General features: G+C 31.8%; 1 protein-coding gene across 1 annotated transcript in view; it reads left to right on the forward strand.

The window, feature by feature from the left end:
* Window positions 1-9,316, forward strand: part of LOC129005125 (ly6/PLAUR domain-containing protein 6B-like) — a 26,579-nt gene extending 17,263 nt beyond the window's left edge. The window contains exons 2-5 of the mRNA XM_054433938.1: window positions 3,321-3,454; window positions 3,900-3,983; window positions 4,370-4,500; window positions 7,455-9,316. Coding sequence (XP_054289913.1) covers window positions 3,340-3,454; window positions 3,900-3,983; window positions 4,370-4,500; window positions 7,455-7,667 — 543 coding nt within the window. The 5' untranslated portion in view covers window positions 3,321-3,339 and the 3' untranslated portion in view covers window positions 7,668-9,316. The remainder of the gene's footprint in view (window positions 1-3,320; window positions 3,455-3,899; window positions 3,984-4,369; window positions 4,501-7,454) is intronic.
* Window positions 9,317-12,415: the final 3,099 nt, after the last annotated feature.

Here is a 12,415-nt window from a genome sequence, read left to right on the forward strand (position 1 = left end):
TCAGTCAAATACTGTAAAATGTCTGCTTAAGTCACAAGAGATTAGTGATTGAAAGCCTTCTTTCAGTTTTTTTTTTTAAATCATATTTTGTAATTTTATACCTTGCCGTTGGCTTTTGACGAGTTATTCATAAATAATTAAAATCGTATACGTAAATATTAATTTAATATCTCGGAAACTACGTAAAAATAACTTAAAGATAAGTAGTTAACATTTAATTCAATGTTAAGGAATAAAATTTTGCAATTAAAATTTATAGGAGAGATGTTTAACATCAAATGTGCAATGGAGTGAGGATACAATAATTTAGAAAATTTAACGATCTGTTCAAACTCCATCATAGTTTAAACTGGGTAAATATTGCTAAGTGTGCAAAGAACAAACCACAATCAATTTAAACGGAAATAAATTGGATTCAATTTCTATGTGATTGATGAAAATTCATCAGCATTTAACGTTATAATTAAAATGGAAGTCCATCAACTCTCATTAACAATTCAACCAGACCGTTTTCTTCCCTAGAGACCGTCTGGATGTATTGACCATTCAATATTACTTACCTCCAATAAGTTGTATTGTTAAAGCTAATACTTTATGGTTTTAAATGAAATAATAAAAATACCATACAATTTTTACAATGTGTAATTTACTTTGATTTTGTTCAATCGAGATTTATTAGCTTGAAATACATATTTTACAATACACATAAATATTTAGCTTGAATCGTAGTGGTATATTTTTTTCTTGTAGCATATATTTACTTTGTTAGAAAGGTTTGTATAATTTTACTAACAATTCTCTTTGAAGTTTGATTTTATTGAAATAAATCAATCTCCACTAAATATTTTAGAATGTTCACACCGGAAAATTCAGAGTTATATACGAAAATTAATTTAATTAATACGAAAATAGTTTGAAGGCAGAAAAAATATAATTCAATGGAATGGCAAGTAGTAAACAAACTAAAAAAGAGGCCTATTTTGATATTTTTTAGCCCCCTTTGTCACAAGGTGTTTATACAAAATATTAATATCATGAAATTATCGATGGATGAAACCACTGAAGTAGTATTGTTTATTGAAAACGTAATTTGTAGGTAAATTCACATTATATTGTATAACAAACCAAATGTGCACCATGTACAGAAATGGGTACGAAAGATGAATAGTCACACTTAGTTTATCGACAGGGCTTTTTGTTTCTCTCGGTCCAGTATCTTTTACCGCGTGACAGGTGATAATAATTTATCACACGCCGTGTTGCCTCTTATTTGTTACACATCTACCTCCCGTGGACTGTTTGATAATAATCCGCCACATCTACCACGCAATTCTATATAATAATATATTTACCGACTATTAGTTATTTAAAGTGTATATAGGTATCATGAAGTAGAAAAATGAAACGTAGTATTTATATTTTAATGTGGATTATGCATTTTTATTGTGGCTGATAAATGTTATATATATATGGTGAAGTGGTTAAAACCATTGTTTGTTGAATTTAATTATGTTTCTTTCCTTAAGTACATAATTACAAGTGGCTTTATATCAAGATTTTCTCTTGACACGATAGTATCTCCGGTGAAACCTCTGCGTTTTCTGTAGTACGATCGCTGTAGGAGAATATTTATAAAAGTTTCTAACAACACACTGTGTAAAATAAGTAGTTCGTTTGGTACAATACATGACAATATTTTTATAATGACTGAAGTCTAAAAGCTAAATCCTTATTCATTCTACTCTTCCAGTTCAACATCTTTTGTTTCTCAACCTGTGATATATTTATTGTTTTGAACCAGTTAAAGAAATTCAAATAACACAAAACTACTAATTCGATGAACTGATATATGAATTCACATGGCAAATAAATACCAGTTATCTCAGCTAGACAATTATGGCTAGAGTACATGATCAAAGTTTAATAAGCTAGGATATTTAAAATTTTAGTCACACCTAGTGATCAATAAAACTAGTGATCAATAATATTATATCATATCATGGTCTTGTAACTTATAATGATTTCAATTTTATAAATTTTTTTACTTAAAAAGGATTACCAAAAGCAATTAAATTTCAATAATTTAGTCGAAAAATAATATAGCCCTTACATCAACCTACTGACGTCCAAAAATGTATTGTGTGGGGATAAAATGAATGCAAAAGAGATAAGTAGAGAAGACGAATGAGCATACTTTAGTTTATTGAGAGCTCTTTTGTGTTTCTCACAGTCCAGTATCTTTCCACCGAGTGACGGGTGATAGTCATTTATCAAGCACCTTGTAGCCTTTAATTTGTTACATATCTACCTTCTGTGGACTAATCAACACTTCACTGCAACCTTATGTAGTTTCAAATCATACATACAATTTATAATTTACACATGTAATGCTTAATATTCGTAAATAAATGAGATGGACTTACGATTAAAAAAAGATTCATTTACTCCAAAATATAACGACTAGCTTTAGATTAGATCTAATTTTCAACACCCTTAATAAAGCCCCCGTTGGCTGAATGCGCTGCAAACAAGCAAAGTTGGGAGCTTTTATCCACCACTAATTACTAATTGATGAGTTTTCAATTTAGGCCCCTTCGTTGCGTTGGCAAGTACAGTTGTATGTTCAATACACAATGAAAACATTAAACTCAATAATTATCATTATTTATCATGCTTACATTATCTTTCGATATTGCCTAATTGTTTCTTGCATGACGATTTTTCATTGCAACTTTTCTTGGGCATATTATTATCAATACTTCAGAACAGTCTGTGTTTGGAACTATTTAAAAAAACTGAATGTTTTCTTGTTCGTTATGGTTCTACAGGTTTTAGAGTACATAATATTAAACGAACAGTGAATACATTTGTGATGCATGTAGCTTTCTTCAAACGGCAAAATAGCTTTTTACATCCATAATAGATTTTTGTTTGTATATCATTACGAAATGGAAACTTATTTGGGAGCTGACTTATAAAACTAAGAATTATAAAAACAGAATTTAGCTTAGTGATTAAGTTGATGGTGCATTATGATTAACATTTGTTCATCACACGGGCCGAAAGTCTAGATGACGGAAAAGGGGAGGTTAAGAGGCAACCCCTAGTAGTATAAGTACTTATTGGTATGGTCATTTTCTTTAATCACCATTAATTATTAAATTCATATAATTTTATTTACAAGAGTTAGTGGAATGGGATTGAATACAACAACTTTCAGTAGAACTTTACTTAATGGACTCTACACTTGTAATTTCTTGTATCTATTGGCAAATCGCAATTGGGAGTCAAATAAAACTAATATGAATGCTATGTTTCAGGTAATGTGGATGGGGCGTAATGGTGAATGGCCCCTTTATTAGAGTGATCATCTTGGCCAGTCTGTTTCGACACTCCAGCCCCGCCAGTAGGGAGGTTCACCCCCAAGAGAACGAGACTGACGACGATTCTGACGGTACGTCAACCACATTAAACTGACAAAGAAATCTGGCTTATTAAAACCATCTTTGCCTGTTTATTACGGTAGATGTTTGGATGAACCTTTGAATTGAGCAAAATAAACATAACTTGCACCACAAATTTGGTCCTCAGGGTTTGACCACGGCATATACATCACCTTGAAGAGATAAATTTGTAGTTTATACAGTTCATCTGATAGACTTAGTTGGTAAAAATTTAAAATTAAGAACATTTTTGAAAATGTAATAAGCTTTTACTCTGTACAGTGGACAGTAACCGTATGTGTTTTGAATATTGAACTAAACTATCATGACAGAGTTTTTTGTATCTCTAAATATTACGGAAAACCAGAAAAGATTTATGTCTTCTTTCAAGACTGTAGGGTTTTGATTTATTCTGTTATCATTTATGACATGAATTTATTTTTTTTTTATTTACAGCCGGTGTGACCTGTTACACTTGTGTCAACGTGTCAGACAACTCCATGTGTAACGAATTTGCCATTGACCATCCCTGTCCAAAAGGTAATTGAACTTTGCGATTTGTAAGACGTTGGTGGCCTTTGACCTTGACCTTGGAAGTTTTCATGGATCTAAGAGGCTTATGTGTGGAACATAATCAAACCGAACCTTAGATGAGTCGGTAGACCTAAATGGTTAGTACTGTTAAGTGGTGACCAGGACGCAAATCTTTAACATCACTGAATTTGTTTCATAGTCCATGAGTCTTTTAAAAGGTTAATCTATTTACGAAAACAGAACAGCCTAAAACCATCATTGTCATGTAAACATTATGTTTGTGGGTCTTTCAACTTTTAAAAGTTGCAACACATGGGAATGCATGTTAGGTAGGTCAAGTATTTTTGAATGGAGTTTTCCACTTGTTTTAATAGTTCACTGTTCCCAAACAGGGGAGAACTTCTGCCACACCTTACACATAATGGACTCTAGAGGAGCCAGTGTCGTTGTCAACAAAAAATGTGCAGACAGCTCAGAATGTTGGCCGCAGGGAGTAGGCTGTGTCAACATTGACTCTCAGACGGTAAATATAATTTATTTTGGGGTAGCGAGCTGGTCTAGTGTTAGAGCGCGGGACTTTGGCGCCGAGGTCCCGGGTTCAAATCATGCTAAATAACCAATAGATTTTATCTAAGTGATAGTGCTGCATCCCCTAGGTCTAGCCTCAAGTAATGTGAAAAACAATCCCGGGTCCGTGCCTACCGTCCTAGGATAAAGGAATTGAATTTAAATAATGTTCTCTATTTATTTTTATTTTATTTTATTCCTCCATGTTCTAGCCTGGAACATTTTTCCACATTACTTCCGGCTAGCTGTAGAGGGGGTTAATGCATTATCACATAAAAAAAACCATTAGTTATTAGGATTTGACCTTGGACCTCGGGAGTGAGGTCCTGCAATCTACCACTAGACCAACTCGTTCCCTAATCAGTCTTTTTTGATACGAAGTAGAGATACCATCTATATTGACTACCTGTATCCAAATTCGTTTCCAAAAGTGTCTTAGTTGAATGAGTCACTCATTCATTGCATTGAGTGCACTATTATCGAAGTAAATTTTTTCTAATTTTATATTTAAATGTTAAATAAAAGATGCTATAGCTTACTTTAGGTTATCTTTCTGTTAAAATTGTTCCAAGACTTGGCGTATTGGTAACGAGCTGGTCTAGTGGTCGGGGCGTCATTCCTTGAAATCCACCAAATCACTAATGTGTTTTTATCTGATAAAGTGATAACTACGTAAGTCATACAGTTGCAACCACTAGATCCAGCCTGTAGTAATGTGAAAGGCCAAAAGATATGGCATATTTGAACAAAGTATACAATTGACATTGGTGCACTTTTTAGGTTGATCAATTAAGCTATGTCCATGTTTATTGAAAAACTAGCTACAGCTTTCAAAAGAGAAACGAATATCTACTTTTATCAATTGTCAAAAGTCTTTGTATAAAAACATGATTTGGGGTTTTTTCAGAAGAATGCTGCCACTATTTAAATTGTGGCAAAAACCACAGTATTATAGGTTTTTGTGACTGTTTCTGTTCAGTAAATAAAAAAAAGTGTGAGTAAAGCTTACTACTAACCTAACTTAACACTAATACCGAAACCCCGGTCTGACAGGCCCACGGGAATTTTCAAAAACGCATGTTGGCAACACTGTTTACTTGGTAGATTCCATTCCCCCAATACCTTCCCCCCTTTTTCTCCCCTACCTATTGATATATCGTTTGTTCATTTTGTATGGGTGCCATGACCTTGACAGGTTGTTTGTTCATAACATGTCCGTCTCAGAAGCCTAGCGTTAGTGTATTTTAAAGCGGGGTCTCACAGACCGAGGGTTTCGGTTTGTGTGTTTCTAAGCGGGGTCCATTATTTTTCAAATGGGGTCTCACAGACCGGGGGTTTCGGTTAACGTCAGCCTAGGTGGGGTTTCGGTATTAGTGTTAACCTAAACTGTAGGTTTTCCACACATTGAATAGTGGCTGCCCTCTTCTGAAAAAGACAACATGATTTTATTTTTACTTAAGTTTAAGCTTCTCATACACCAAAAAATATCCTCAGTTCAAACCGTTTGTAACAGGTGTTCGCTTATTTTTAGACCAAATATATAAAAAGTATATTTTTACAAACTAAATTAAAATTATTTCACAAACTGTAATGTCTTTGGCTATGCAATGAGCTGATTGAAATCAAGTACTTTTTTTCTGACAGGGCTGTGAAATAAAGTTATAAGTCTGAGTAATACTGAAGAGTATTCAGTATAATTCTTCGATGTTTCAAAATATGTTCACACATTAAATCATTATGTAAATATGCCCGGTTTTGAGAAACTGTAAAGAAAGAGGGGTATACGTAGCTATTATTTTTAATGTAAATATAGTGGGAATATGTGTTATTATAAATTAAATGTCCTATCGAATTAATAGGCGATAAGGCAAAGAACTATTAGAATTTGTTGTATAGGGAGTTGAATTTAAACAACATGTTCGATCTATGTATTCGTGTAAATTTTTCGTAGTTTGTGTTTCAGAACGTAAATAATTGGCACATTTTACATTGACAAGCGGTGAGCATGATTCAAGTTTAAGCATATAGCTGTTTTAATTATATTTTGATCCATCATTGTGTACAAATAACTTCGGGTGATTAATTTATATCCATAAAGCACAAAGCTACGGCAGTTATTCTTTATTTTATTTTCAAGCTGATTTTTGTATTTAAACTCTTAACTCTTTACTTACACTCCAAACGTATTTTCTTGCATTTAAAGCTTTGTTATTACTGTATTCAACAGTGTAATCTGAATGAAGTACACTTAGGAGCTCTAATAAAATGCAAAGCGTATTGAATTTAACTTTAGCGAAACACTTTGCCAGATAATATGATTGAGATTTAGATATAATCATAATGATTACTGCAGATCTATAATTCTACGAGGTTTTTTTTATCTTATTTCGACTCACTGACAGATGATCACTATATCTCAAAACATAACCAGGTAGAATTATCAAATTTGGTATATGGGGTCCCTGGTGTAGTATTGCAATAAGACGGGATTTTGCAAAATTCTCAATTTAATGGGGCTTAAGGAAGACTAAAGCGATTTCTAGTGAAAGTCTACTGTGTATTTTTTTATTATTTTACGACGGGGAGCAGTAATTTATCTTTAAATTTGAGATTTTAAAATATCTAATAATTACTATGGTCTGCTTGGCTCAAATTACTGTGTGGAGATCTTTTAAGTTATTTCTTTATTTATTGATAATTCTTTATACTGTAATAAAAAATTTAGGGCCTGATGGCGTTACAATGTGTAACAATTATTTAAGTAACAAAGCATATAATGGCGAAAATACTCTAGAAATTACTGGAATCTTTATAGATAGGATAAAAGAAACCATAATGAGATGATTAACAAGTTTATAGAAAGTTTTAATATATTTCACATATCGTCATTAAGTTATTTTGTGTTCCCAGGTTTGCGTATCATGTTGTGACGAGATGTACTGCAACGTCACTGTTCCAACCAATAAAACAACCGCTACTTTCTCCAGTACCCGGAAGAATAAGAAGAAGAAGCAGTACACAGTGCTGTCAAATACCCGCGCAAGCTGCACAACAGAGCAGCCAAGCTACCTGACAATGACTTTAGTGTATTTGGTGACCTCACTAAAACTCTGCACATTATAGACGATCAGCTGTGATTAGTGCAATATTTGTGGTCATGTTCATAAGTGTCAGTGAAGAAGAAGTCATTGCAAGCGATTTAATACAGGTAAAATAGGGTCAAATGTATAAGATTTGGATGGTGGAACGTTGTGCTACAAAGATTTTGGCATATCTGTAAAACAGTATTATTAATCATAAGTAATTTTAGGTCCCCAACAGATAATGGAAAAAATGTTGGTAAATTACAAAAAATATATTGTCAGTTATTTTCAGTTTCATAATTTTTCTCAAAATGCCGAAGTATATAAGTTTTGTTAAAATTATTTGATATAGGGAATTCCACAATCATAACTTTTTTTTATAATTATTCAAACACGAAAATCCTTAAATTGAAAACAATTTCTTAGGTAGATTTCAATTTGTATTCATAGAAATGCAAGATGTATCATAATACATTGGTTTTACACTTTTTATGTCTGAGATTTGTTAAGAGAGCAGACTAATTCAAAACGGCATAGCTTTTTAGTAATCTTTATAAGAGGACCGTGTACATATTTAAGTTATTGACTGACTTAACTGTATTTGTCAAGTTTTACTGTCATTGAATCAAGAGTTCACGTATTTTACAATATGTAATTGGAGACTATACCGGTTAAAAGAATCTCTTGGCTATCCAAATATGGGTAAAGTAGAATTCAAAGCACCCCTAGATACATATTACCAACGCATAAGTATATTATATTATTTCCTAAAGAACTAGAAGGATTTTAATAGATTATTCCTTCCTTTTATCATCAGAGCTTGTTGAAAAAATTTATGTCATAATATTATTTTTCACACATTATGTTTGCACATCTTGACTGAACTCCTTTTATGAAAAATAACTGATTCAGCAGCAACATTGTGCCGTAATAAATAAACGAGTTAAAAAAGAAAGTCGAGTCAATACATTTTTTATAAATGTATCATAGCTGATTAAGTGTGCTTTGTATTCTTCTGTCCCTTAATTGAAACTATTTACTAGTTTAGGACTACATAAATCTTCAACACAAAATCGTTTTACAAACTAAGTTATTTTAGGTTTTTTTGTGTTTGTAAAATAGGTACATTCATGGTGGAAGTACAGTAAGTAAGTCTTACTTACACCATGGGTACGTAATTATACCCTTGCCTTTAATATTCCTATTTTTGAATCAGTTAAAAAATATAAATGAGTTTGTGAATATTAATTGTAAATATTGTATCTTCCAAACTCATCAGAGTGCTGTTAAATATATTGAATGTAAAAAAGGAAGAACATTTTTTTATATTAAGAAACATTTTAGGAAAAAATATCTATGTTAAATAAAAGCCACTATTATTAACAAAATGCGACCTGCGATACTGTGTTTTTGCAGGATATTATTAACAAAATATATTGCATTATTTGTAGTTGAAATTTTATAGTCAAAATTTGTCTAATTTTAGCACGTAACGATAAAACGATACAATGTGCTCAACGGCTGTGACACTGTTATACTTGGACATTTAGTTTAATATTATTATAAATAGTTTTAAACCCTAATGGAATATGTAATATGCAGGATATGTAAACTGTTTATTATTTAAATATAAAAGACATTGTATTAACTTCTACCTAAATAGTTATCATAATGTAAAATATAAAATTATCTGAGTTTTTATTGACAAATAAAGATATTTTGGAATTTTTATTTTTAATTTATTTTTATATACATATTACGTCTCTTGTTAATAATGATAATTTATAACCTAATACTCTTGTATATAAACGTATATGTATACATGCTAGTATTATTCTTATAATTATTCATCCTTCGAATAGTAAAACTTTAGCAGGAAAGCTTAACGATACTAAATACTTACTTTTACAAAAAAATAAAAAATAAAAAAAATAATCAGCAAGAAAAATAGCTTACAAGCGTATATTATTTATTATTACTTATGTTTGAGTATTCTCAAATTAGTACCATACTTAAATTTATTGTTTAAATGGAACTAATTTGAGAATGCTCAAAGACATTTCAATATAAAGTAAAACAATTTACCTACAAGTTCTGATCTATTAACCTTAGTTTTTAAATTATATATATTTAATCCATAACAAATATCATTCTAAATACTTTGATCAGAACCCTACTTGTAGCTGCCGTAATACTTTTAAAAAATTTCATTTTGTATTGCCTTGACCCGAAATGGCTTGACTAGTCTAAATCAATCATCAGTAACATTGACCAATAAACAGTATCGGCAAACCAACTAACACTTATTTATATTATCCTGTAAACAACCCTTATAATGGGTAAGTGGTGGGAGTAACTATTCCATGAAATAACACAAAAACCTTGCAACAGTTTAAATTTTGTTTGTTTTTGTTTTACCATTTTGCTTAGAGCTAAAAGGATCAATCATAAATGACAACATTAAAAAAGGTGTTTTGTCCATTTTGTCCCAAATCTAATTTTCCGTTACTTTATGGGTTTTCATGGGTCAATTACTATTAAAAATTAAATATTCCAAAACTTAAAACTCTCGTATGGATAAAAAATAACTACCATACCCGAAATGTCATCAAAATCGTCCCAAAGGTGTAGTCTGTAGCTCTGCCCCAAACCCCCACCCATACCTCTTTGAACAGTCTTTTTTGTGTTCAAGTTGCCCAAAACGTATAGTTACACTCAAATTTGAAAACGTTTAGGAAAACAATATTTTCTCTATATACCATGAATAGGAAAAGAAGGTAAAAACTTGATAAATACCTATGTCGCTATCGTAAATATTTTACGTATTTACGTATTAACTTGAAATGGTTTGAAGTGTAATATAACTAATAATGTAAGAAGTATTTAACAAATTCTGTATGTATCACATTCAGCCCCATTAAAATGATGAGGTATCTATTAGTCTCTCTTCCAAACCATACAGCACTATATAGCTCAGCTGGATTAATCACCAAAACGGCCTCATATCTCTGGACTTACGCTATGCAGCTATATGTTATGGACCTCGAGGCTGCATGGGTATGTGAAATATCAAATATTTATACATTAAATGGGTTAGAAACTGAAATCAATAATTTTACTAGACAGGGCGTTTGCTCGGGAATGAACTTCGCATGGTGAAGTTAATAAAAAGATACCATTTAGCTAATATGTATATCAAGTATGTATACTATCTATAATATAAGTATGTGAATAATATCAGTTACACGCCAGACCCTAGAAGGATATATTATAAACTTATTGACTGAAGATTTAATCATAATAAGATAATGAAAACAAATACAGAATGTATATTAAAAAGAAAAATACCATATCTAACTAACTGAGTATGCTTCATCTTAAAACGAATATATTATAAACTATTCTATTACACTAAAAGCATAATAGATTTTTAACGGTTCTATCTATATAATTAATACGCTACATGAAACTTTGTCGGTTGAACTCCTCTGCCAATTCTTAACCGATTTTATCCATTGACGTCTCATTGGAAAGAGCGTGTCGCGTAGATTTGCAAACTGACCTTACATTTTTGAAGAAGTCCCTTGGGCTCTGCCCCAGTGGCTTTGAGAGTTCCCATGTTATCCTTATGAAGAACATAATTGTTTACATTTTAATCAGCTGTATACTTTAATTGCTGTTATTTATTTTTCAATTCAATGAAACGCATTGAGTACATTTATTTACTTTTTGAGTTTGTGTAAACATATCCCTCAAGACGGTTCGTGTTAGTATGGTTGTATCTTAAATTTGTGTATCTATCGCTGTTTTGTGTCGCTATGACAGATCGTGTTAGTATGATTGTAACTTAAATTACTTAAATAACTTGTGAATTAAACGTTGTTTTGTGTAGCTATAATTTGTTTATTTGTTGTTTTTTTTTCTGTCAAATGCCTCCGACGCTACGACAACGAAACATAGACAGGAGGCGTAATCGTGATAACGACCGCAGCTACAGAACAGTGACACCGAATAGGCTCAACTATTAGGTTAAAAATGCGCCCTAACACTATCCCAAAACAACTTTTCGTTCTCAATTGGCCCTCTATCAATGACCTGTGTTGCCTGTACAGCGAGGCATTTTGAGAATGAGAAAACCTGCCAGAATGCTTTAGGTTTATCAATAACGAAGATAAACATGGTCTGAGTTACACACCGGTAATCTTTGAGTTGACTCTTTTAAATTCATTGTAAATATGACTGTTATTCGTTTTGAAATAACTCCTGTAATACTTTGCAATTGCTCGAATTCGAGCAACTTGTACACTAGTCCATCTTAAAACTGAAAGATGTTAATCATAGTTTTAAAAATATATATCTATTTAAAAGCCAGTCTCAAAACTACAATACTAAATCAGTGTTAAATTCAGCAACAATGGTTTTAACTAAATACAATGATTATGAGAAGTAAACAGTGCTATCACCACTACTCTCACTTATGCACTTGAGTTAATAAGTTAATAATAAAATACTTTTCACCACACTATGATGTTTTTGGCTGTATTACATACGTTAATTGGTGGCTGAAAGTTACGTTTTGCTGGCCATACCAGCTGTCATCGTAATTTGGAGACCGAGCAGGTTTTTACAGGCCGGGGCCGCAAAATCAGCTGTCCGCTTACTTACTTAAAACATGAAAGCATTTTAAATACACAATCAAAATCCATAACATTGCAATAGAATTGTGTTACTGTCACCGTTGCCTAGCAACTATTTATTTTTATTTTTGCTGATTCCTCAAATCATTTC

This window comes from Macrosteles quadrilineatus, unplaced genomic scaffold (genome assembly GCF_028750875.1).
Source record: "Macrosteles quadrilineatus isolate MER2022 unplaced genomic scaffold, UCM_ALF_1.0 Scaffold_16__1_contigs__length_3527350, whole genome shotgun sequence".
Classification (NCBI taxonomy): Eukaryota; Metazoa; Arthropoda; class Insecta; order Hemiptera; family Cicadellidae; genus Macrosteles; species Macrosteles quadrilineatus.